At 48.0% G+C, this 26788-nt stretch overlaps 1 protein-coding gene across 7 annotated transcripts in view; it reads right to left on the bottom strand.

Annotated features, from left to right (window-relative positions):
• PLXNA4 (plexin A4) overlaps positions 1-25111 on the bottom strand; it is a 394209-nt gene extending 369098 nt beyond the window's left edge. For 6 of the 7 annotated variants that reach the window (XM_069034287.1, XM_069034294.1, XM_069034280.1 and 3 more), the window contains exons 1-2: positions 23924-25111; positions 5639-5821 (exon numbers count right to left, since the gene is read on the bottom strand). In XM_069034287.1, coding sequence (XP_068890388.1) covers positions 5639-5821; positions 23924-25102 — 1362 coding nt within the window. In that variant the 5' untranslated portion in view covers positions 25103-25111. Of the gene's footprint in view, positions 1-5638; positions 5822-23923 lie in introns of those variants that run through there. The other variant, XR_011156081.1, reaches the window with a different exon arrangement.
• Positions 25112-26788: the final 1677 nt, after the last annotated feature.

Raw genomic sequence — 26788 nt, 5'->3', positions numbered from 1 at the left:
ACTGGGTGCAGTATCTGGATATGACCTGGCCATTGAGCCCAAGATGATCACCTTCCCCCCACCTACTGGCAGTGCCCCTATTTGCATATCCCACATCTTTGATTTCACCCACAGGAACAGAATCCATTCACTTTTAGGTCATGTTTTAGGACTATCATGATCACCAGCCAACAATTTTTACATGACCCAGGAAAAATTGTGCCACTGCCCAATGTCCACATATTCCCACCACCCCTTTCACCCACCACGAGCACCAAGCGCAGAGTTCACCACAGCTACCAAAACCACCACTTTGAGTGCTTCAGCCAGAAAAATTAACTGATTTCTAGGCATCCAAGCTGGCAACAACCTCTCAAAGAGGGGCTGCACATCAAGGTAGGACACAGACAACTGCAGACATCAAATTCTGACAGGAACCAGCATCGCTCCATCACAAGTCAGCGAAGCAGCCGGACTCCTGCTGGCTCAGGAAGCTGTGAGGAGAGGCCAGGGTGAACCAGCCCCTCTTGCACAAGCCATCTTCCCAGCAGGAGCCAGAGCCTCTCCAGCATGTTTTCAGAGCAGTCAAGTCCACTTGCCAAACAGTGGGGGGAAAAATTAAAATTCAAAAGATCCCCGAGTGTTTCAAGGCAGCAGAGGGAAGGAGAAGGGAGCTGAGTTTCCCTGCTGGCATTCACACACAGGGCTGTCAGCTGCAGAATTCCCTCCAGGGAGTATCAAAACCGAGCAGGGCTTCTTGTTTTGTGTGTACTCAGAAACCCCCTGGCCTGGAGAAGCAGTGGGGATCTGTGGCTGTGCCTGCAGTTACCACCAGGCTGATGTTCCATGCATGGCAATGCCAGAGCTGCCACATCAGCTCCAGTTCCTTGGATGGGAAATAAATTCCAACCCCCTGGGTGGAACTGGGACACCAATTCCACGGGCAGGGACAACTTCTACTCTACGAGCTTGCTCCAAGCCCCATCCAACCTGGCCTTGAACACTTCCAGGGATGGGCATTCACAACTTCGCACTTTCCCAACACCACTGTGAAAGGGGCCAAAATGAGAACTGCAAATCCCAGCTCTCACATTTTAAATTCTCCCTGTGGTGCTTTGCCTCTGGATGCAAAGAAAGCATGGTCTCAAGGCTTTGGGGTTATCCAGAGGGTTGTTCGTGGAACTGGTCAATACTGAGAGTTTTCTCCTAAATAGAGTTGATACCTGGTGGGAAGTGCTGGCTGGATTTCAGAGCTTTCTGATCTGAATGAAAACCTTCACCCTACATGACATTCCATATCTAAAAACCCTTCAAAGACCACAAACTGATAGGATTTGATGAAAAATGAAATACAGCCCACAGAGTGAAAGTGTTGGTTTTTAAGCTAAAGTTCTCTCTCTGCAAGGAATTCAGCATAGAAAAGGCTTTGAGTGAAATATTTAGCTGGAATAAAAAGAAACCAAACAATTTCTTACAGGGAAGTTTTAAATTAATGAAAATTTCTACTACTCCATTTTTAAATAAACATTTCAAAATGGAACAGAGCTTTGTTTTGTGAGAAATGTAGTTCCTAGGGCTGTTCCCAGGCTGACATTTGTAAGCTCAACTCTCCCTTTACACCTGCACCTACACACAGAATAATTGCAGGTGAGTTGTATTTCTTTGACTGGAAGTGATCTGCACAAAAGCAGTGACCCATAAATTAAATGCCTGGGGAAGGAATACAAGGAATATGGGTTACTGCTCTGCTCCCCTAGTGATGCCAGGTATTAGTGGCACCAGGAAAAAAATCCAAACCAAGCACACAAAGCATCTCCATGGGTACATCCCTGGTTTTCTTCTGCCACCAGAGCAAAGACCTGAGAGTGTCATGAGAGAGTGAGCAAAGGAAAAATAAAAAGCCAGGGAATTTTGACACCCAGCTGTTTTAGAGCCAAGTGGTTTGCAGGGAGAACATCCCCACGAATAGCTCCTGTGTTGTTTGCAGGGAGACAAAACAGACATTTGTTAAACTCCAGTGAGGGTTTTTTTCATCTCCTGAAAGAAATCACTAAAAATTCCCAGGGGTGTCAACTGAATTTCAGCCACGGGTTTTGCCTGAAGCATTCCCCATGGTACAGAGGAGTTCACTGCCAAAGAAGCCCATCAGGATCCCTGGATTGCACTAAAGCTGTGGGAACACTCACCAAAGTGGTACAGACACAGGGAACACCACAGGACAGCCAGCACAGGAGGGAATCCAGACACTGGGTTCTAACTGAGCACAGCAAGATTAAATATTTCTCATTAAGCAATGCCACAAGTGGTCAGGAACTGGTTTTCCAATACACCTGATTTGTTGAGTTAAGCTGTTTGAGGTGATCACACACCTTACAGCACTTAATGCATTCATTTTCTCCAGTGTTTTTTGAGCAAGAAAAATATTCCCCACCTTTTGCAGGACAGAAAATGAGACATGGAGACACAGCAGAAGATCCTGGCAGAACAAAGGACTGGACCTACTCCTCCCTAGCCCACTCTGCTCCATCCACAAGAAGCCACAAACCCCCATTAAACCTTTAACCCAAGGGCAGTGGGTTTTGTGCATTAGATATGGACAGGGGGAATTTTCCCTTTCTGTAGCTCTTCATTTTTATCCTATTTATTTCTTCATTCTGCAGGGCCAGGCTGTGCCTTGGTCAAGGCAGCAGAACTGGAGAGAATATTTCTCCAGCACATTTATTCCATGCCTCCCTGATGGACTGCACACGGAGCTTTGTGAATGAGCAAGGGTTGCAAAATGTATTTTGCCTGGGGCAGTGAAATAGCTGGGGCCAACCGTGTCATTCGGTTTCACTCACACTTTCCCTACCCTCTCTCTGTCTTGGTTTTTCCTTTTCTTTCTCTCTTTGTTGTCTTGGTTACATGGGCAGATTCCTGATATGCTGCTAGTGTTCATTTTAATGATATGTTCCTGTAAAGCACAATATTTTCCTTCAGTTGTGTGTGCCACTGGATAAATTCCTTTGACACATGTGACATTTGTATATCAACTATCAGATATTGCTTTATGACTGTGGGTATTTCACAGAGCATTCATGGATCGCCTAAATCAAAGTCTGATACACAGTCTGCCACTTTCATATATAAAAAGGAAAACCACAGAGAGGAAAATACGGAAACTGCAGAAAAAAAAGCAGCAAAGTTTCTCCAAAACCATCTTGTAATGACTTGCAGCGAGTCTTCCAAGCACAGAATAAATCCTGCTATCTTGCAGATAATCTCAGAACTGCTCTTTCATGCCATCCAAAATATTCCACTGCAGCTTGACTGAGGAGCTGCACTGCACCAGGAGAAGCAGCAGAGTGTGACATGCCTGGTAGGACCCCAAAAGCACAAAAAAAAAAAGTCCCAGTTCCTGGAATTTGTTCAGGAGTTTCATCTAATCCTACAAGGCTTATTCCAATTTACCACTGTTTTTAAACAGCCAACAAACTTCATGCTAAAATCAGGGATTATGCTGGAGCTGCAATCCCAACACAGCCTTTTCCTTGATCCCTGTTCAGCAGCACCTGATTGATGAGCCAAGGTGGAAAAAAAAGCATCAGAAGGCCCATGGCAGGGGCCAGGGAGCATCAAGGGAAAATCCTGAGTGCCAAACCACCCCGAGGAGGTGACAGGTTGCTGTCCCAAGGTCAGACACCCTCAGGAGCACTGGAGGGGGACAATGTGTGGAGGAGAGTCAGGGACTGCAGAAGTCACAGCAAGGATGAGGATGAACCTACAGGACCTAAAGGTCTCCAGGAGTCCGGATCAGCTGGTTCAAAACACTCACACATGCTCAAGGGAGCCCCATTTCACTTTGTGTCCTGCCTCTTTGGGGGAAATTTATTCACCTGAGCCAATCTCAGCCCAAGGCTCCAGCCCTTCTCCACAACTCACCCAATGTGGGAACTACCACAAGCAGAATATTCAGCACATTAGGAGAAAGGGAATAAAATGAAGCTTTCTCAAATTACATCAGCCACTTCAACTCTCCTCATTCTTTACCCTATAAGGCTGTCCCTGCTCCCTACCACACTCCATAAAGCACAGAAAGTTTTCTCTCCTATTTTCCCCTATTAAAAAGGAATCAGATCTTGGATTCTGCAACACGACCTGCAAAGGCAAAGACAGAGCTGTGGCTGAGTTTTCTTCTCCTGAATCCAAAAAAAAAAAAAAAAAACCAACCAAAAGCTTGTGAGTGCAGGGAGAGCAGTCATTAAGTGTTTAGGTGTTTTGGATATTTACCATTCAGATCTCAACTACCCCATTTAGCTCCCTCCAAGAGACTGGCTAGAGAACTGAACAGTTTATTATGATATCACACATGACAGGGAAGCAAAACCTAATTAGGCAGGGGAGGAGATTCTTTTATTATGACCATTTAAAAAACAATTTGGCTCCTTTTCCACATGTCTGAATTTAAAAAAAAGAAGAACAAAACCTGCCATATTTTTTTTTTCAAAAGCACAAACAACCTTTCCTCTGTTTTGAACAAAGCCAGAGACATTTGCCAGTGGGCAGAATCCCATTCCCCTTGCAGCCCTCCCTCAGCATGGAGGAAATGCCATCTGAATTTACAACCCAGATTTGCTTTTCAAGTGAAGGAACAGGTAGAGGAACAAAACCAGAGATTTCAGACTTTCCTTAAGCATCTGTGAACAAACAACTCCCTTCACTCCCCACAAGCCACAGGGGGCCACGTTTTCACAGCACTTTCTTCACCCCAGCTTGGAAGTCTTTACTAGCAAAAGGGATTTAAAGAGGAAAGGACATCCTAAAACATCACAAGGCTCTGCCCAACCTCCCTTCCCAGCTTCTCCCCCATCTCTTATCGTGGCAAAGCCACCATCTCCTTGCACATCCAGTAATTTACAGCACTCCTGGGCTGAGCATTCAGACAAACACTGTCAGACTGGCACAGAGGGGTTGAAACGGAGGCAGTGCCCATTAGCTCACTCCCAATAACCCTTCTTTCCTTGGGAAAGCCACAGGGAGATTATTCCACCCCTCCAGCCTCTGAGTGCTTCCCAAGGCAAACTCCAGCCATGCAATGGGCCCATTTCCAGTGAGAACGGCCCCAACCATAAACATAAAGCTCATTATGGTTCAGGACACAGCTTTCCTTTGGTGCAAACACTCTTCCTTCAGCACAAACCCCCAGCCTGACGTCAATGGCACAGCCGCTAATCCCGTGCTGGGCTCGTGGTGAAATCACAGCCCAGTCACACTGCTCTGAAGGTCTCCAGAGCATGAATCCTGCTTCCTAAACTTCAGCCCCATTCGGTTTTTCTCCGGCATGCACAGACACCCTGTGATCAACGACTCAATTAGAGATGGTCTGAACACAGAAAATTCTGTTGGATGCAAATTACATCACGTCCATCTGCAACTGGGGCTGTGGTTTGACTTCTGAAGCATTAATTTCCTGATGAATAACCATTTGAAAGAAGGATTTTATCCTTTCTCAGATCATCTCTATCCCTTGAGGGCAAAACACAGGGTTTTTGCCAACCAAACCATTTTTTATCCTCAAAATAGGAGCACCTTAGGACAAGGACTGTACTCATGCTCGATGCAACACTTAAATCTCCATAAAAACATGAAAAGCTGAGTTAGAGGACCAAGTAGGTCTTACCTTCTTGAGCTTCCCACTTTTGGTGCCCACAAAAGCCAGGGAGTGGTTCTTGTAGACATAGGCGATCACCGAGGTCATCCTGTCCCCATCCTCAGTGAAAATGGGGAGCCCTCGCACCATGGATGATACTCCCAAGGGGGCATTCATATCCAGGCCACAGAAATTGTCATCAATTGTTAACAGCTGCAAAGAAAGGAAGAAAAAGGGTGTAAACAGCTGAAGTCACCAGTTTTTCAGCCATTTGGTAAGTATCCATCCATTGCATAACATGCCTGTAATTTACACAGGCTGACAAAAATCAGGGAGGACTGGAGAAAGAGGTGGAAAAAAAAGTTGCCCAAAGTTACACAATGAGTTACAGCCAGAAGGAGAACTGGAAACTTGGTTCTCTTGAATGACAGCCCAGCAGGATACATTACATTAAGCCTTTTTCCTACTGCTTTACCAGTCAGTTTTACCAGTCAAGACTCACCAAAGTCTGCTGAAAATGTCTTAAACATACCTAGTTCTGTCAAAAAAAAAAAAAAAAGTATGCACACCATTCCTGTAGATCCAGAGTAAGAACCACAGAGTTAAATCTGCTCTGGCAAATAAAATAGACCCCGACCTGACCCTGTGATCCAATACTAAGGATCACATATGTGAAACCTAAAAAAGCACTCCTCCCCTAATTCTGAACTCAGTAGGGTTGTTCACACTGCATCTTGGGAATTACCATCCTCCAAGGAGTGTTCAAGCATTGTCTGAGAGAGAAATGGTCAGCCCAGTCCAAATCTGCAGTAGGGAAGAATTAAACACCATAAACTTAAAGCCCTTTGCAGTACCTTAGGGGGCTCCAAGAGAGCTGGAGCAGGACTTGGGAGAAGGGACGGGAGGACAGGACAATTCCTTCAAACTACCTGAGGGTAGGGTTAAATGGGGAGAAATTTTTGGCTGTGAGGGTGAGGATGCCCTGGCACAGGTTGCCCAGAGAAGCTGTGGCTGCCCCTGGATCCCTGGAAGTGTCCAAGGCCACGTTGGACGGGGCTTGGTGCAACCTGGGATGGTAGAAGGTGTCCCTGCCCATGGCAGGGGGTGGCACTGGATGATGTGGGGGAAAAAAACACATTTTGAAAAGCCAGTGTCCACAAAGAAGACAGAGAAGTCCTGAAACTTCATTTGAGTAAAGGGAGAGAGAGCCCACTGGGGCATATCCCCATGGGGTTTCTCTCTCAAGGTTTCAGAGGATGCAGCCTCCTTTTAATCCTAAACTCACCCTCTTCCTTTCCCCATTGCTGAGGTATCAGGAAGGTCTTCCCAGCCTTCCCAAGCCACCTACCACATATCCCCCCCTTGAACGTGCCATTTTCCCCCAAAGCTCAGCAGTTCAGGCTATCTGGGTTCTGCAGATCCACCAGAAGTTCAGACTGCGTGGGCTCTGCCATCGACTTTGCCCAGAGCCATTTGTCCATTACCCTGAAGTCGAGGGGTTCAAACCATAGTTAAGTTTTCTGGGTTTTGTAACAAACTTACAAAAAATTGTGTGGATTGCAGTTGGTAGAGACATTAAGACCCATCTCAAAGACATTTACACCCATTCCTCCTACAGACCCCTCACCCATCGAGCTGCTTGTAAGGACATTAGCATCCATCTTTCTTTAAGGTTCCTTCCAACCCAAGCCATTCTGGGGTTTTCCATTTTACTGGGATACTGTAATTCCCTGAAGTTCTTTGGAGAGGAGGGAAACTTCCACAGCTACTAAAGGGGCTTTCCAGCTTTTGTTGGAGATATCCATGAACTTCCCAACAACCAGAGAAAAACCCCTATTCATTAATGCTGCTGCCTGAGCTCCAGCACCCATTGCATTTAAACTCAACAAGAGTTTCACCAGACAGATGCTCCACTGGGATCCCTTTCCACAAATGAATGGAGTGTCCAGTTATCCCTAAGAGTGTTTCTTTGGGGTTTAAGGATTTCCAGAAACACAGCAGGAACGTGGCACAGGCAGCTCTTCTACCTTCAGGTACCATCAAGGTGGGTGAAGCTAACACAGGTCACAGATCTCCACGGAATAAGTCAAATAAAGCTCCAAATATCCCAGCACACAACTGCCAGAGCAGACTTTATTAACTTCTCTGGGCCCCACTCAGAGATTTCAAGTTAAGCATTCACTTGAAATGTTTTGCTGGACTAAGGCCTAGAAAAGCAATAATTAACTGTACAGGAAGGTTGCCTAGTTCTGATGTATCAGTAATAAGGGACCACGACGATTTTCTTTGTCTGAACTCGCATCTTCCTGGAAACACAGCTAAAAAAAGTGGTGCTCCCTGCTTGAGTTCACGAGCAGTAAAAGCCTGATAGTTGATTCATTTTATCCTCACCCAGCAATTACAGGCAATAATTACCGATGGTTTTGCTGAATGGAAGAATAATGTGTCCTAAATGTGTTTATAAATACATAAAACCTAAGAGGAATTCAAAGAGCCATTAGGAGGGATCAGCTAGCCTGAGCTCTGGCCTGCAGGAGTCATTAATGTTTGTGGACTGCCCTTTTTAGCAGAGCTAAAACACCGGCTCAAAGAGCAATTAGGGAGCAGATCAGCAGCCTCCACGATGCTGGCTAGTCCAAAACACCAGCAGAAAGCCCAAGATAAATCTGCAACCCAGCTCTGGGACATGGAAATCCATAATCAGCAGGGGAAAGGAGGCATGTCAGAGAAGGAGCCACCCAAACAAACTGGAAATGGACCTTCCAACAGAGCCAGGTACCCACAAAAGGACTCCAGATCATCCCCTCAGCCCAACTCTACACCCCCCTGATGTCCTTCCAACCTGACTTGTCCTATGGATGGAGGATTTGAGAAGAAACCAGGTCTTCAAATCAGGCCCAGTTTGACTAGAAGCTCTTAAAAAATCTCAGATTAGCACAATTTGTGTTTCAAGGGTGTAATCAAACTGCCTAAGTGCTCACTAATGGCCTGACTGCAAAGAATCGCCACAGGCTGAAAGCAGGAAACTCCCAAACAGCAGAAAGAAGGGAAAGAAGGGAAGTTTTCAAGGAAAACAAGAGAGCTGTCTTCACCACCAAGAGGATGAAAAGCTTAATAGTGCCAGCAAACATCTTACCTGAGGTGCAGGGTACAAAGCTTCATCCCAAACAAGAGGAAATCAGTCTGACAAGCAGTGAAATGAGATGAATCCAGCAGAGCTGGTACAGCCAGAGGTATCCTCCTTGGGGGGAGCACAGCCAAAACCAACCACTCCAACTGAAGCACTTGAACCCAGAAAGGCTCCATGAACTCATCTGGAAACCTTCCTACATGATCCAGAACCTCTCATCCCAGGTAGGAGCCTGGGAGGATATAGCCCCAAAAATCACAGCATTAAGCACAAACACCTGTGGCTGATTTGCAGCCCATCTCCAACCTGTGGAGACTTAATTAATCTAACTGCCACCAGGTAGTTCCTCCTCCATCTGATTGGGCTCCAACTGAACTCAGACCTATCCTTAATGGGGCTGATAATCCCACACAGACACAACATTAAATTTAATTTTTCTTTCTTTTATTTCCAAACTATTTATTTCATCTTTATTTTACTCCTGACATTATTTCCAGAGGGACACATCCCTGTAAGAAGGACTTACACAGAAATATGAGGTCAGATTTTTTCAAAGAAGCTAGAGTCACACTAGATTTAATGAAGAAATTGTTTATAATGAGGGTGGGGAGAGAAGTGAGGTGCCCAGAGATGCTGTGGCTGCCCCATCCCTGGAAGCATCCAAGGCCAGGCTGGAGAGGGCTTGGAGCAACCTGGGATAGTGGAAGGTGTCCCTGCCCATGGCAAGGGGTTGGAATTTCACTGTCTTTAGGTCACTTTCAACCCAAACTATTCTGGCATTCTGAGTCCACTCACGTGCTGCTGGTTGGGTGCCAGAGAAGCAATCAGAGTTCGGGTTTGCCATGTGGACAACCCTCCCCCAGGAACAGGAGCAAGGCCAGCAAGCCACACGCCACACGAAAACTATTTTCATTTAACATATTTGGGTTATTTCCTCTGGGGATCATCTGCCAAAAAAACGCCAGCAAGCAAAACCCTACAAATAAACACCACCCGGCTCCTGCACAGCTGTGGCTCTCAGCTGCACACAGGCCTTTGTAGAGACAGAAATACAGTCATCTTCTGCAGCAAAGAGAGACACGTAAGGAAGTTTGGATTTATGATGAAAGGGTCAGGAGTTGCAAGCACAGGTTTATTTTCAATTCCAGACACTCCTAGCAGCAATATAAAGTAGCCACGTTAAACTCTCTGGAGCTTCTCTGCTTGGCAATTTCATGTTAACGACTTTCCAGAATGAAGGAGGAGGTGAGGGCATGAATTCACTTCCAACGCTGCTGCCACAGCAGCTGGGATAGCAGGGAGAGGCAAAGGGAAGGGCTAAAGATGTGGGAATAAGATCAGCAATTCTCACATCCCAAGCAGTTAAAATCCAACCCAAGAAGCCACTGCACAGCCAGCAGGTAGCGTGGAAGGAAATGGGGGCCTGGAGTTGGAATGCTGGACTGGAATCCATCACTTCCTCATCTCACACCCAACTCCCGCTTGCAAACGAGGGAATGTTTCCCACCACCACCCTGCCCCAGGGAAACTGAGAAACACAGGTTTATAAGGTGCTCTGCATATCCAAAATATCTTCATCTGAGACTAAGTGGCAGCTCCCAGGGTGTAAATGCCCTCTCCAGTCTCAGCAGCTGCCTCTCCACCTTGGGCTGATGTTCAGGTGGGACCAGCTGGTTGTGTTCTGCTCCTGCCACCTCTCCCTGCGTCACCAGCCAGGGATTCATCTGCAGCCATGGCCAGGTGTCACTGTCACCAGTGAAATGGGAAGGATGTGCAAAAGAATGGGAGGATTCTGGCAGGGGTTTGCTTCCACCAGGATTAAGCCTATCAAATAAATAATTAACACATCCAAGCCCTCCTGGAGAGGATGGGTTTACAAGACTGGTGCTGGCTCAGTCCCGGAGGGATTCACTGAGCCCTCAAAACCCCCAAATTCAGCAGAAGGGTTAGAGATTTGATTACATCACCTCCTTCACTGTCCTCATCTCATTCCCCAGCAGGAGGGAGCACGTTGGCATTGCACGAGTGGCAGAAGCACCAAGCACCAGGGGACATGGGCAAACAGTGCTCATAATACACCAATTGTCTCTTAAACATCTGCTTCCACTATTTGCCTCTGAAACAACCCCTGATAATTAAACACAGTCTAATCCACATTTGGGGAAAGGCCTCAATAAAGGATTAGCCACCCCTCATTCCTCCTTGCTTTCACTCCAGCAGAATCTTCCTCCCCAATCAAAGCACCGGAGCCTTTTTTCCCAGATATCTCAGCAGGCTCCAAAGCAATTCCACAGACTCACCAGGGATAAAGGCTGTCCCAGTGGCCAAGCCTTGCCTTTGATTTACAGCTAATACCTAACAGCCCTGTCTTCATAGAGTGGCAGGTACTTGGCTCCTCTCTCCTGTTATCTCAGGCTTGGCTGATGCAGGGGATGGAGGGAACACACGTTAATGGATGTCTGTGCTGCCAGCAGGGCCAGGGAGCCAACAGCAATAAGAAATCAACAGTTACAGGCGTGTGAGTCTTTGCAAGGAGATATCCAAGGTCTTTTCCTTCACCTGACTGCAAGATCTCCTTTCCTTCCTGACTGAGGGTGAAGGTGGGCACATGTCCACTCAATGGGATATTTATAAATCTAGAGAGATGGAAGACAGAGAAAAACCTCTCAGTAGGAACTTCACGGTGTCTGAAGAGACATGAGCTAAGAAATTCAGGGTCTAAATCGCCTGGTGCAGGGGTGAACCATAAATCCCCACAGAGTGGAGCTGGAAATAATGGAAACCATCTCCCCGCAAACCACAGGACTTTAAATTCCAACAGCAACAGGATGGTACCAAGGTTTGTGCTTCTCCTGTTTGCCTGTGCACGTTCTCTTGGTGGTTTGAGCACGGTTTCAGCACAGGGTCAACTCCTGGCTGGATGCTACTTTGCCCATGGCATTGGTACTTGGCATTCCTGAAGCTGGGTTGACTCTCCCTCTGACCTCCTGAAGTATCTCTGCTTCTGGCCACGCTGCCTCCTGTGAAATCAGCAGATTTTGGTTCACCTGCCCTTCTCCCCACAGAACTTCAGCAGAACCATCACATTTCATCCTGCTGCTGTGCCGAGCTGTGAAATCCCAGTGCAGGATGGACACGGCCCCTCTGGCTTTCCCCTCCTGCCACATCATTCCCGGAATTTGATGCCCATCACTGCCCTCCCCATCCCAGGCATTCCTGAGAGTGGGTCAGGGAAAGGCTGCAGGTTTCCCCAGCTGTAGATCTTTGTCATCTGTAGTTCCAAATTTCGTGGGCAAAGAGATGGGCAGCTACCAAAGATAGCACAGACCACCAACCCACCCCCTCTTCGGCGGTCAGTCTGCAGTCCAATGACATCCAAAAATACCCAGTCCCGTTTCCCCAGGGTGCTCTGTGATATAACAGAAGCTGCATGAAGAGCCAGCATTTGGAAATACATTATAATTGCACGCTGCTCTTCGCTCATGCCCCCACAGCAGTGGTTACTGTGCAATTATATGTCACCATATACAAATGACAGTGCAGTTACAGCAACTTTACCAATTACAGGGAAATTGCACCCACTACGCTGAGAGGTTTTCATTCAGATGCAATTCAGGAACGCAAGAACAAGAGGGAAAAGTTACTCAAATTGACTAGAACTGGTACAGGCGTTTGGTTTTTAGGGCTGCAGTTTAAGCATCAGTTCAAGGGCTGGTGTCAAGTTTCAAGAGTGCTGCAGAATCTTAATGGAGTACAGACTTTTTATGCCTGCATTTATGCTCCTGCTCTGCTGTTGAGTGTAAGGCTTCCCAACAGTCTGCACCAGGTTCCTCCACGTCGTAAAATCTCCAATTTCCTGAAGAGGAGGCTGCCTTTCTTACAGAGAGCAACAGGTTCCTTCAGTCTGCAGGGTCTTGCTCAGCAGAGCTGGGTGATTATCAGAAATTGGGGATAAAAGGAATTGTGCTATAAATTTAGCATCCTCTAAGTCCTGTGTTCCTGAGTGGCTACAGTGCACAAAGATGTGCACAAGTTAAATCCACCAGTGAACCCCTACAAATTTTTTAGACCCTGATACTACAAAATTTAAGCAATTCTGGAACTAAGTTTGCTTTCCTTACTTTTTGCTTCAGACCCTGGAGATGCAGAGCCCAACTTTCAACATCTGCTGACCCTGTCACAGCCACGGTGATGAAATTACAAAGAGTTTTCAATTTTTTTTTTTATTGTTCTCCAACTCTGGCTCCCACTTTTGCTGGGGGACTGCTCTGGAAGCAGAATTGAGCTGCCATGGGGCTCTGAGCAACCTGGTCTAGTGGGATGTGTCCCTGTCCATGGCAGAGGGGGGGAACTGGATGAGCTTTAAGGTCCTTTCCAAACAATCCATTCTATGATGCTGTGATCAGAGGGAAATTGGTCATGTCCCCATGAAGGAAAGTCATATTGTGATTTAAGTGGTATTTCCAGTGCCTTGGTTAGACCCCAAGAGCCTGATATAGGCAGGGAAGAGGGACAGTACCTCCAGCAGCAATGCAGACTGAAATAACATGGAAAGAGTGGTGAAGAACTGGAATTGTCTGCCTGGGGAGGTGGTGGAATCACCATCCCTGGAAGCGTTTAAAAAAAGATTGGATGTGGCACTCGGTGCCATGGTTTAGTTGAGGTGATGTCAGGGCATGGGTTGGACTCGGTGATCTCAGAGGTCTCTTCCAACCTGGTGATTCCGTGTGTGAATACAAACATTCCACTCATGGAGCTCTTCCCATTCCAAATCCCAACCATCACCACTGTGCCAGCCAAATCTCCCTTTTGCATATGGCATTTCCACCCCTTCAGAAAACTTCCAGCATCGCGATTCCAAATCTCAGCGTCAGCACCCCAAGCCATGCAGGCAGGGTGAAAAGCACACCCCAAAGCTGTGTGGTCACTGAGGTTCACCCCGACAAACCAGGATGGATGTGACCTGAAGAGCAGCAAGTGGGGCTGTAAAAGGTCTAAAAGGAAGCTGAGCATTCCTGTGGTCCCATAAACTTCCCCTTGCTGGCTCAGAGGATCATATGGATGAGGTGCTGAAGGAGAAACAGAGGAATAGCATCTCTGTGGCTCTCAGATCAGTGCTTTGAAAACATCACTTAAAATTTTTCACAGCCCAAAACAAAGATTATTGAGTGTGGAGATTCTGCCTTTGAAACTGCCATGGATTGTTGGGTAAATAAGCATTTAGGGACTTTTCAAAAGGGAAGTATCGATCAAATAAGCTGCTAGAGATCTTCTGTAAGAACTTATTCCAGCAGCAAAGCTCTGTTGCACACCTGAAACACAGCAGCACTGATATTCTCTGGTGCTGCTGTAGCTGAGACGGGGAGAAAGAGTCCCAGAGAGGGGAAATCTTAGGTGAAAAGGGTTTTTTTGTGTAAGCAGAAAGACACCTTTGAGAGAAGGTGCTACATTTACCCTAAAGGATGTCACATTTTCCTGATCAGCCTTCTCATTCCTACTGAGTGCACACCAGCACCTGGTCAGATAAAGTCTGGCTGCCTCCCTCTGATGGCACCGCCAGCAATTCACTGCAGCACAGTTGCTATAATTATTATTTTATTCCACAGGAAAAATCATCATTTGGGCTGCAAAGTGCCACCCGTGCCAACAGCGCTGCAGAAATGAAACAACAAAGCTGCTTTGCATGCAGGCAACACCTTCACCCCGAGAGCCCAGAGCCTTTTAAAAGCATTAATTGAGCCTCACCACGGTGCTGCAAAGGTGATTTAAGTGCTGTAATGAGTGAGATGTATGTGCTGCTGCTCTTCAGCACCGGGAAATGGTGAGAGCTTGGCTTGTTCAACAAATAACAGGGAGTCGAGATCCAGGGCTGGCATCTGTATCAGTGAGAATCGAGATGTGTCTGGTCCCATCATCTCACAGAAGATGAATTTAAAGAAGACTGGTTATCAGTTTAAGCAACAAACTAAAGCACTCGAGCCCTGAAAGGGAAAATCTCCGGCTTGCTGCCGCTTATCTGTGCAGATCTCACTGCTTGAGGAATTCAGAGTGTTTGTAGCAGGCAGTGTAAATTCACTGAAGCTCCAACTCCTCCCAAATCTGAAAGCAGGACTGTGCAACTGGGAGGCTGCAGCCAGCCCTGGGAGCAGGGACACCATCACAATCACAGCCCTGTGTTTCCTGGCATGGGATCCCGACCAACAGCCCCAACCCAGGAGTGCCTGAGGGTCATTCCCTCATTAGGAAGAGTGAATTTTTATTATTGCCTGCTGCACGTTCCCTCACTCTGCCTCTCCCACTCTCTCTCCTTGTCTAAATACATGCCTGGCTAATACTGCTTGTTTACAGGATAAATCAGCTGTACAAATCCTATTATATTTTGGATCACTGACAATGGCGGGGTAATGACATTGAAACGGGGAAATGCAATGTTGTTCCTGCTGATCTAATGTCACCCACATGTTCCATCACCTACACCAGCTCCCAGTCCTGCATGGAGGAAACAGAGGATACTCTGTCTTTACCATTTAGTTCCATTCCTATCTGGGTGTCTTGCCTTTCCTAATGTCAAGTACTTCTTTAAATATAGACTCAAAGAATAGTTTGGGTTGAAAGGGACCTTAAAGACCACTCAGATTCATCCCCTGCCATGGGCAGGGACAATTTTCACTGGATCAGGTTGTTCAAAGCCTTATCCAAACTGGCCTTGAACACTTCCAGCTCCACCCTGAACTTGGGTATATCTACCCAACCAGGTCTGTGCTGGCTCTGCAAACACTGAATTTTGTCCCAAAATTGTTGCCATGTTACCCAAAGATTGTCCCAGTCCTACTAAAACGCCTCTCAAACAAACTTAAGAGCAAAAACTATATCCTACAACAGCAAAGTCATCCAGGTGCCAGGCTGGGGAGAGTCTGGGGCAGAAATATGGTCAGACGTGATTCAGGCTTCTCTCTGTGAGTAAAACAGCTTTTCTCATTTCCATCTCCACACTATCCAGTCTTCCAATATCTGTGTTATCCTACCAGGTACAATGGAGACCCATCCATGCAATTTGGATAAATAGAGAAATTTCTGGGAGGGCAAAATAAGTCTTATGTTATGTGTTCCCTGGAATATAAATAAATAGACACACACATCAGATCGCTCCCAGAGGCTGAATATCTTCCCTGAGCCTCCAAGTTCTAAGACAGACCCTGCACTGTGCTTCACCCCGACAGCTCCACTGGCATCAGGCGAGGGAGGAAGGGTCTGTGCAGGATTTATCCCAGAGAGCAAAGCTGGATCCAGCACCCCCTCAACCCCCTCCTCAACAGAACAGGCATTGTACAACCTCCCCTGCTCCAGAGGCTTTAAATAGCATCAGCCTCACCAAGGGAGCAGGAGTCACTTTGCTTCTGGCTCTTCCAGGACATCTGGGGTTTGCTTTCTGCTTTTTTTTTTTTTAATTTAAAAAAAAAAAACCCTCTTGCACAAGCATTCCCCTTGGCCTGCCAGGCGACCTCCTGGCGAGGCAACACGAGGTCAGGTTTGCGAAGTTGCCGATCTCCTGGCCTGGAAGAGAATGTGAGGAGATCATGTGGAGCCCTCCAAAAATGCAAAGTTGAGCCACAGGCGACCACAGGGCTCGACCACAGAAGAAAACAGCCTGGGTTGCTGGCAGGGAAGCAGCAAAGAGCAGTTCCCAGAAACAAATCTAATTGTCCATGTGGTGAGGAGCACGGGGAGATGGCGCGGGCAAGGATGGAGAGTCTGGCACTTTGCTCACCTGCACACGGGGGACCAGCAGGACCTGGGGGTGATGCTGAGCTGCTCAGGCAGAGCCAGCTGGTGCAGAGATGGGATGGATGGTGGGGGAGGGAGGGAGCTGTGCCTGGAATATCTCAGACACAACAGGGGCTCTGCAGCCGTGGGTCCTGCTCTGCCCTCAATGAACATTTTGTGTGAGCAGGGTCACCCAGACGTGAGAGAACAGCTCTGTGAGAGGGTTTGGCACACAGCCACTCAAAGGCAGAGGGTTTCCTTCTGTTTCATGCTTGGGAAGGAAATAAATGATTTTGAGAAGATTGTTTCCAATGCATGTTTGGGGGTTTTTTTCCCCCCAGGACAATGAGGATTTGGGAAGGAGAGGTTTCAGGGTGGGGGTGTTATGAGAATGTAATTAATTTCTGCCAGAATTCTTTCTGCATCCACTGATCAGGCAGTATCCTTTCAAGGACAGGTGTTTAATATTGAGAAACCTAGTTAATACCTCAAATGCAATCATCCTCTCCATGCAATTAGGCCCTGGTTTACAGCTCTTAAGTGCAAGCTTCTGTTGATGTAGGGGATTAAGAGTTTTTGTTTTACTCTCCCTCAGAGCATCCAAAGCCACTTTTTTCCCTGCCTGGAGCGCAGAGCACTTTGCAGAGGCAGGGACCTGTCCTTATCCCTGCTGGCTGAAAACAGAGAGGTGGCACCTGGGAGAGAGAACCATCACCCAGGGAAAAGAGAAGATGAACCCATGAGCTGCCTCAGCTGACTCACAGTGGAAGCAGTGGGGAGAATTTCCCAATCCCAGTTCAGAGGGACCAGGACCCTGCTGGGAGCACTGGAGACATGAATTCAATTGCTCTCCATTAGCCTGAGGAGCACAGCCCCAGACATCTCTGGCCACTTCCACCACTGACCACAGCCATGAGAAATACCAGCTGTGTCCCTGGAGAGAGCTGCTTCACATGGGCAGATAGCATGGAATGTCTCTCTGTGGAACTGTTTTTCACCCCAGAGCAGAGCCAGCTTTGCAGGGGAGGTGATGCTCAGGAGGTGGAAGGTGCTTCACCTGCTGGAAGTGGAACATGCAGTGGGAGATTTGAAAATCACAGAGCTCAGCTGCAGAAACCCTAAGCCAGCATTATACCCTGTGTCCCTCTTCCTCCCCAGCTCAGCCTCCGCCCTTTCCAGCCCCCAGTGTCAGCAGGAGGGCACTTGTCACCTCTTATCACAGCTGCTGGGCTCAGTGGGTCCCTCACAACATGCTCTGCACACACGCCACACACTCCATCCAACACAAACTGATGGGACCAAGTGCACAAACACAGATCTGGCAGCAGGAAGCCTGTTTTCTCCGGCTCCCAGTCTCCAGCAAGAATTCCCAGAGAGGCATTACAGCATTGCTGAGGGTACTGGCCTTCCAAAATCTGAACTTCGTTGTTTTTGTGGGGGTTTCCTGCTGTTATTTGCATTTTCAGAGAAAGAAGAAGAAAGCGCTGTTAAAAATTGACCAAGAACTGACCTCAACTGTCCATAAACCCTTTGGATCAGAAACACCAGCCTGTGGGATTTGGAATAAAGATGTGGACACAAAACTTGTGAGTGGCAGCTGGGATGAACAAAAACTCCTGTTGTGCAAGCATCAGTGGCACTGACACACACAGGGATTTACTTAGGATAGCCCAAAAAGAGAGTATGAGGTAAAATGAAACTGATAACTCATCCCTGTGATTGATCCATTCCCCTGGGAAAGGGTCAGGCTCACGTACCTGCCAGTCCAGCCAGAAGAAATGGGCAGGGGCTGGGTGTGCAAAATGCCAAAACACCAGGATTGCAGGGACCACCTTCCACACATTCCTCTTCTCAAGGACTAAGCAAAAGCTAGCACTCCCTTTTCCCCAGTCTTTTAAGGGAAAATGGGATAAATGACAGATAGGGATGACAATTCCCACTTTTTTGCTTGTCAGGTGACTTTTTCCCTCCAAACACCCCTTCTTTCCAGCTGGTCCTTCTTTCTGAATGACCCTGTTCTTCTGCCCACCATGCCAGGGAAGAATGCAAGAGCAAGGAAGATATTCCCTTTTCCTGCAACAGGTGGGCACAGCACTAAGATCCAGGAGTCCCCAGGCTATGAGTTGTGGGGTTCTGGGCCTTAGCCAACCCTCCTGTAAGACAACCTCCCGCTGCTCCCCATCCTGGTGTCTCAGAGGTGCTCTGTGTCCTGCTAACCCCAGGGATGATGGACACAAGCCTGGAAGGAAGAGGAATATGAAATAGGCTGAAAAATCTTGGCCATGCCTGTTAACACCAGTGATTACAAACAGAAGCCCTGGAAGGAAGAGGAAAATCATGAAATAGGATGAAAAACCTCGGCCATCCCATCACCACCGGTGGCCTTTCCAGGAGTCAAGCTGACTGTCCCGTACCATACATGAAGTCTTTCACCACCTGAGTTAAAAATGGCCCTTCCTGACCTGGTGGAATGGAGCAGGAGGGAGCCCACAGATCAGCCCCAAGGACCAGGCAGTGTTCATCCTCATGCTGCCAAAGGAAAATCTCTGGGCACCCAGCTGGCCTCCAAACATGCCCTGGAAGGACTAATCCACAGCCTCCTCCTGAATCCGGCTAAATCCCCGTGACAACAGCAGTTCTTGCTTGGTGGGCACCAGGGATGGGCAGGGGGATGCAGGGAAAGGAGGAGAGAGCAGGAGAGCAGAGCCCACTTGAGGAACAAATGCATGGAGATGGCACAGGGCTCTCAGAGATTTCACCAGCAGCATGAGCAAAGAGATTTTGGGGAGTTACCAACAGCCACCAGAAGCACAGGAAGCCTTTACAGCCGAGTCACTTGTCAGACAATGGCTTAGGACCCAAACATCCACTTCTGGTAGCAAAGTGTTGGGAAAATATTGCCCAGCTCTTCACACAAGGCCTTTTGTTGGCCAGTCAGCTTTGAAAATATTTCTGTTCTCCCCCAAGTGACAGCGCTGCCATGAAAAACAGGAAGAGGCTGAATACAGCAATTTAAACAGTCAAATCCTATTTCCTGCCAAAAGGAAAAGAAAATACCAGCAAAAGGCAGAAGCCAGGCGAGAGTTGGGGACTGACACTTTGATTATCTTGGACAGATATTGGTGCTGTGTGTCCAGCAGAAGCTGCAGCGATGGAGGTGACAGCTTTTCATGGCAGGGACTGGAGGCTGCTGGGCTGGGAGGCAGATCAGGCTGAGGAGGAGGCCAGGATCTCCCAGGAAAGCAGCCCTGGGATGCAAGCAGCTGCTGAGCTGACAGCTGGGGTCACATGCCAGCAGCACCCCAGGTTTGGGACTTCACTGCCAGCCAAAGTTCCAGCAGGATCCCGGCTCCTCTCCGTCTCCCCACAGCCCTGACACCCTCAGGCTGCTTTGGGGTGAGTCTCCAATACCTTCCCCTTCTTCATCCATGCTTTTTGTCTCACAGCACTTCACCTGCCTGCTCCCCAAGAGAGATGGGAAGGCTCCCCTGCCTCCTCTGCTGAGCATCCCAGGGGTGGAATTCGTACCAGGCTTCAAAATGCACCCATTAATCTTATTTCATTGTAATGACAATCAACAAATCCCCCAATGATCAATTCCTGTACAGAAACAGCACATTTACATCTCCACCCTCCTCTCAAACTGCCTTTTTTTCCTTTTTTTTTTTTTTTAAGAAATCCAGCATTTCCTAATGGTATCATAGAACCACCAAATGGTTGGAAGGGACCTTAAAAGTTCCTCTAGCCCCTGTCACGGGCAGGGACAACTTCAACTAGATCAGGCTGCTCAATTACAAAGTTTATGAAGGACATTGAAACCACAGCCTTCTTCAGCCTACATGAAGCTGGTTTTCTGTTTTAAGAAGCCTGTTTTTTCCCCTCCAGAACAGCCCTGCCTTCTGCCAACACCCTGCATGACCATGGAGCCAAAGGGTTTGAAGGTGCCCTCTGACTGTATAAGTAGGAATGGCTTCAGTATCCAGAGAGGAGATTTAGATTCGACATGAGGGAAAGCTTCCTCACAGCACAGACAGATTTTAGGGAGAGAGAGCAATCTCCATAGCCAGAGGTTAAGAACAGGTGAGACAAACAGCTGTCAGAAGCGTTATAAGTAGGGCAGAAGGGCAAATCAGATGACCTCATAAGAATCCTTTTTTCCCAGCCTCATTTTTCTCTGATTATATGAATTTCTAAGCATTTGGGGTCAAGTGTACTGCTTAAATATAAGCTATTATCCTGCTTTTGCAGAGAGGTATTACCTGAGACCATTCATCACCTAAGTGAACATCACCAATTTGCAAATCAAGGGCCCAGACATAAAAATCTATCATTTTTTTTCTGATTTATGCTGAAGATTAATAGGACAGCTGTAACACAGGGATGGGAGAGGAATGAACATTGAGGATTCTCCATTCATCTCTGGACTTTCACCTTTCCCACTCTAGAAATTCTGCTACCACACTGCTGACATCTCCAACAGGCACGTGGCACGGGAGAATCACAGGCTCCTCATACAGAGTTCTTTTGTTTTTGTCTTTGCCTTGAACTCTGCAAACCAGGCTGGGACAAGTCTCCAGGACATCCAACCCTGCAGGACCATCTGGGGACTCCAGCTGAATATTGACCATGAGACACAGCTTGTCCAGCCAAGGTCCTTCCTGACCTCAACTCTCTCAGCTCCAGATGTAACCAAGCTGCCTGACCAGAGGAGCTACAGACTCTGCTACTGGGGACCAGAGCACTGTTCCCCCACACGCCTGCAATTATTTGTGAGCACATTGCAGCTTAGGAGAATTGTGCTGGGAAAGGTCCCCAGGAGATTTCTCTTGCCCTGAAATGGCCTTGGGCAAGGATTACACCAAGGCAGGAGCAGAAGTATCCTGTCATGTGGATCCCCTTTCAGTCAGTTATTGCCCTGGTAGAAATATTAGAAAAACTAGAAGAATATTTGTTGTTAAAAGCTGGACCTGAGCACACACCAATAGACCAGGATAGTGCAGTGAACTCAGCTCCCCAGTCCTACAATTAATACCATAAAGAATCATAGAATGGCTTGGGTTGAAAAGGATCTTAAAGATTATCCAGTTCCAACTCCCTTTCCATGGGCAGAGACACTTTCCACTATTCCAGGGTGCTCCAAGCCCCGTCCACCCTGGCTTTGGACACTTCCAGGGATGTGGGGGCAGCCACAGCTTTTCTGGGCAACCTGTTCCAATGCCTCACTACCCCCTGTGTAAAGAATTTCTTCCTAACACCTAATCCAAATCTCTCCTCTGTCACTTTGAAATGCTCAGTGCCCAGCACATCATCTGTCCCTGTTCTCATACAGGATTTCATCTGGGCTGCAAAGCTGAAGTTCAGTTCCAGCCTGGACCGTAGGCAGGTTAAGCCTCTGTTTGCACCAGCAGAGAAACGTTTGACATCCACACAAACCCAGGGAAAGGCTCACTGATGGCTTTGTAATTGGTTTTAGAGCTGCCTGGAACACATGTGCTGAGCGGCAGAGCAGCAGGGCTGGGGCTTGGCTGGCAAGCAGGACAGCAGCAGAGGAGACCAGGCTCTCACAGACACACATCCAGGCTCCGAAATACTTCACCAACCATCAAATATTTTCCAAGCTTAGTGGCTGGACTCTGCAACCCCTTTCAGCAGCCAAGTCACTAATACCTCTTCCCTCGGGCAGCACAGCTGATCTCAGGCAGGGCTTGCCAGCAGCTCTAAGTAGGCTCATTTAAGGAGAGGACAGCCTACTTAGTTTCACTCTTCAGACTTCCTGCTTTTAATTCAAGCATCTCCAGGTTCTTTTGCAGCGTCTCTGATTCACAGTGAAGAAGTACACTCAAAAATATGCTCCAACACTTTCCCCCACCGCGTCCTCTCTCCAGCCTCTGCAGTCCTGTCCCTACAAATTCCATCTGACATCAGTTTCCTCGGTTTGAGACTCACCCCATGGGACGCAAGAAAGCTGTTGGCTTTTTTTGCTCCTGTCTAAAGCCATGGAAGGCAGGACTGAGAGGTTTCAAACCTCCTAATTGGAGAGGTCCGGCACTGCAAACGTTAGTATGGAGCACAAGCAGAGCAAATATGCAAATGCATGGAGAGGCTTAAGAGCCCAGGAAAGAAACTCCAGTGGGAAGCTCCCAGCTTAAATCTAAAGGCAGCTCTTTGAATGTGCACAGGCCTTGCGGCTAAACAAAAAAATCAAAGCCAGATTTGGGCACAGCCTTTCTCCCTGTGCAATGCTCCACAGGGAGCTTTGTGGGTCTAGCAGAAGAGATCCCAACTAAAATCAAGGACTTGTCCCTTCGGTGTGGGAGAATGAGAGCAGGGCAAGGTCAAGCAAGGACACCGAGGGGTGTAAAAGGGAATTAGGGCAGAGTAAGGCAGGATCAGTGTCCTTGCAATGAAATTCCCATCCACATTCCTCTTGGTCTGTCCTTGTCCTGCCAGGGAGCAGCAGCAGGAATCTCCCAGAAAACAAGGCTTGAGCACAAAGGAGCAATCCCATGTCCCAAGCACTGCCTGCCTGGAGATTACGGGGCAAGAAAGCACTCTGACGTTTCTCCCTATTCCCTTTGCTCACACTTGAACTCTCCTCTCACTTGAAAGAGCTAATTAAGGATGGGAATCAAAGCCTGGGGAAGCGGCTCCTGCAGCCCCGGGTGCGGTGCCGGCTGTAATGCCCATGTCTGTGCCTGCTACCAAAGCCAGCCCCGTGCACATTCCTGCAATGACACTCAGAATAAACCGAAGCAATTTCTTCAGACCATTTGTAGGTCAGACAGACCAGCCTCTTCCCCAATCCTGCCCTTAAATCTTGCAGTGTTTAATCCTTGATCTGCAGCCAGGCCTTAATTTCTCAGTGCAGAGCTGGCTGGAGACCGGAAGGCGAGGGGCTTTGATGGTTAATGACCAGTGCTTCTCAGCTCTGCAAGAAATGAAACCCTGGCTTCACAAAGTTCCCTGAATAAATCCTGCCCCAGCTCCAGCCCAGGGAAACAAAATTACACCAGCACAGACAGAAACAAACAGTGGCACAAGCCACTGACATCTTTAGGCCCTCTTTTGGTTTAGGTTTGAGCTGACAGTGCACTTGGGTCTAAGTGATTTCACCCCTGTGATTTGCACCATGAAGTAACCATAACAGGCATATCCTCCTAAATATTCCAAGGCCCCCTGGTTCTGCTCATCAGTAAACACAGCATGTCTGCTGCTACCTTCATCAGCTTGTCCACGAGCAAACTGGGGCATGAACTGGTTAAATTGGGTGTTGTGGTGAGCTGGAGGCAGAGTCAGGACTGGGACAAGACTGTCTCAGCTCCTTGGTCTCTGCTTTAAGGGTTGAGAAGGTTGGTTATCTGAAGACAAGGCCTGTTAATACGTGAGGATGGCACGGTTGGGTGCTCAGGGGCTTCACTTACCGCACTGCTACAGGGAATGTCCTTGACCTTGAGCCAGGCCAGATCTAACGTCCCCTCTCCCCTGTAGCAGGACTGAAGCCTGTCCTTGATGCGGTCATTGATGTTTTTCAGGACAAAGATGCAAAGAGCAGACTCATCCAAGGACTTCATCTTCCTTTTCTGCCCCTTGGAGAAAACTGTGAAGAGGATATCATCCTCAGGGCCAACATCCAGAGACCTGGCCAGGATGGCTCCAGCCTTGGACAAGTAGGCTGCCTGGAGCAATCGATATTCCACCCCGTTCTTCTCACAGCCAATGGGCACCTCCACGTAGGAGTTAAAGGCCGTGTCCTCCTTACAAAGCCGGACCAGCTTGGAGGTATAAACCTGCTCCTTTGTGGTGGAGCCGGGTGGGGAGATCATCTCAGGCTGCAGAGTCAGGAAGTAGACAAAGTTCCCGCTGCTGAAGCCGTAGATGTAGTAGATATCGAAGTCAGGGATGATGGTAAAGGTGTCTGAGGGGATCTTGATCATAGAGGCCACAAACTCATCGTGAAAGACGTACGCAAACATCCCATCGGCCTCGGAGTTCTTGGTGAGCTTTCTGCTGGAAATGGTGGGGAAATACTCCGGTTTGCCATCCACGGCCGTGGCGATGAACAGCTTGTCATCCGTGTTGCTGTAAGAAACAATGACTCCAAAAACAGAGCCACTCTCGTTCACCCCAGAGAGGTAATGCTCCTTCTTGTGGAAGGGCTCTCCGAGCTTGAAGAGGTCATCCAGCCTCAGCAGCTTGCAGATGCCCTGGTACAGACTCCCACAGGCTATCAACCGATTCTCCTTGTAGTCTATGAGGAGCATTTTGTTTATGTTGTTGGTGGGCGTCAAGGGTTCATTGCAGGTTTGGACTATCCTGGGAGGATAACACTTGGGATTATCATCGTCAGGACCAGTCTCGTGGGTCACCAGGACCTTCAGGTCACTGGAGAGTTTGTAGATCCTGTTGACAGCGCCCAAGTAAATGTGCCCAGTTCTTTCGTCCACCACCAAGTGGTTGAAGTTTCCCTCTGCTTGTTCTCCCGTGAAGGTGATGAAGGGCCTCTTTGGATGGGGTGGCTGCTGTCTGCCAAGAGGTGACACTGTGGTGGACAGCAGGAGGTGAGAAACCAGGCAAGTCCATTTCCACATGGCCAGAGACATGATTAGAGAGGTTTGTATTCCCAAGGCAATGAGGATTAGAAGCTGTAAAACTCTTCAAAACACCAATCCCCTGGCAGATTCTGTCCTACAAGCAAAGAAAAAAGGAAACAAAAGTACATTACTATGGAGTATTCCTTCCTCCTCCCTCCTTCACAACCATGCCATCATCAGAGCGTATTTAATTGCTAATCCTCCCTTTCTGCACTCTGAGCTCTCTACTTAAAACCAGCACAAAGGGAGCCCTCCTGACTGAAAAGATGCTGGGAGAAAAAGCAGAAATCACACAGCAGAGTAATAAATCTGCACCCTTTCCCTCTCCATTACACACACACACACGTTCCTCACGGTGGAGCGCAAATATTGACTGGAAGTGCAGAAGGGTAACGGTAAAAACATCAGCCAGCATTGCTGTTTGCACTGCCAGCGTCAGCCCAGCTGTGTATTTGCTATCTGAGACGCCAGAACTGGAGAAGGATTATTATCCTGCTCTTCTGGATGAGGCACTGAAGGCTGGAGAAGGTCAGGGATCTGCCTACAGGGATGGGGCCAGATGGATGCTGAGCTCTCCTGCAGCCCTTGAAGTTTGTCGGGAAGGAGCCAGCTCTGGTGTGACATTAACATCCTTTCAGGGAAACCTCGCTCCAGTCTGAGCAGGATCTCTGTGGCTTCCAGATCAAAGCTGCCTCACCCTGGCCCAGCCTGGAGTACAGACCCAGGCGCTGTGGTGTGCCAGCTGTCACAGCCACATCTGCAAAGGGCTGGGAGCAAACGGAGCACTGGTTGTCCTCCCTCGCCTGGGCTCTCACCATAGACCACTCTCCACCCACTTCACACTCTCCACCCACTTCACAGCCAAGGGAACATCATCTAAAAGAGATCCAGCTCTCCTGGGAATCTCAGGTGACTGAGGAGAAAGGGATTGCTTATCTACCAGCAGTGATAAAGCCTAAAGCACCATGAAGTAGGAAAACTAATGACCCAAGGGCCAGCCTGGTACCTTTCCAAAGAGAGGGGAGAGGATTTCCTTGCACCATTCAGTCTCTTAAAATCTCCCAGGTTTTAACCATGGTGATGGGAGCAGTATGGCGTTCAAACATTTGGTGGGCACATCACCAAGCCCCATGGAAACACCTCTTCCTACTCAACACATCCATCTGCTCCCTTTTCCTTCACTTTTTTGGTTGCGTCTGTACCAGGAGCAGCTTTACCCCTTTATGGCCCCACAGAACGTGTGGGATATGGAGTTCTACCAGCTCAGGCCTCACAAGCCGAGCTCTTCAAGGAGTGCTGACCACACAAACCTGGTGGTCAGGACCATCATCCCTCTTTATCATCCAGATCAGAACTTTGCAAAGCTGTTCTTGATCTTAAAAAGGACACAAGACAAACATAGCTCCACTCCTGCTGTGTCCCATCCCCTCTGTCACAGAGTGACTTTGCTGAAATCAGGGGTGTGACCAGTGATGACAGCCAGGCTCGCACAAGTAGGAGGCAAGGAAAAAATCCCTGTTTGCAGATCCCAGCAGGGAGGAAGATGTGACAGTGACACAGGTCTGGATGTGCAGCTCTTTCGAATCTGTGCCGCTCTGCCAAGGCCAGTGGAACTGAAAAATTTACTTCAAAAAATAATAGGGAGAATAAATCCCACATTCTTTTGACCCATAGGCTGATTAGATCTGATAGTGG

Source organism: Aphelocoma coerulescens, chromosome 1A, assembly GCF_041296385.1.
Source record: "Aphelocoma coerulescens isolate FSJ_1873_10779 chromosome 1A, UR_Acoe_1.0, whole genome shotgun sequence".
Lineage (NCBI taxonomy): Eukaryota > Metazoa > Chordata > Aves > Passeriformes > Corvidae > Aphelocoma > Aphelocoma coerulescens.
The sequence above is the reverse complement of the archived record's forward strand: the minus strand, read 5'-3'. Positions and strand labels throughout refer to the sequence as shown.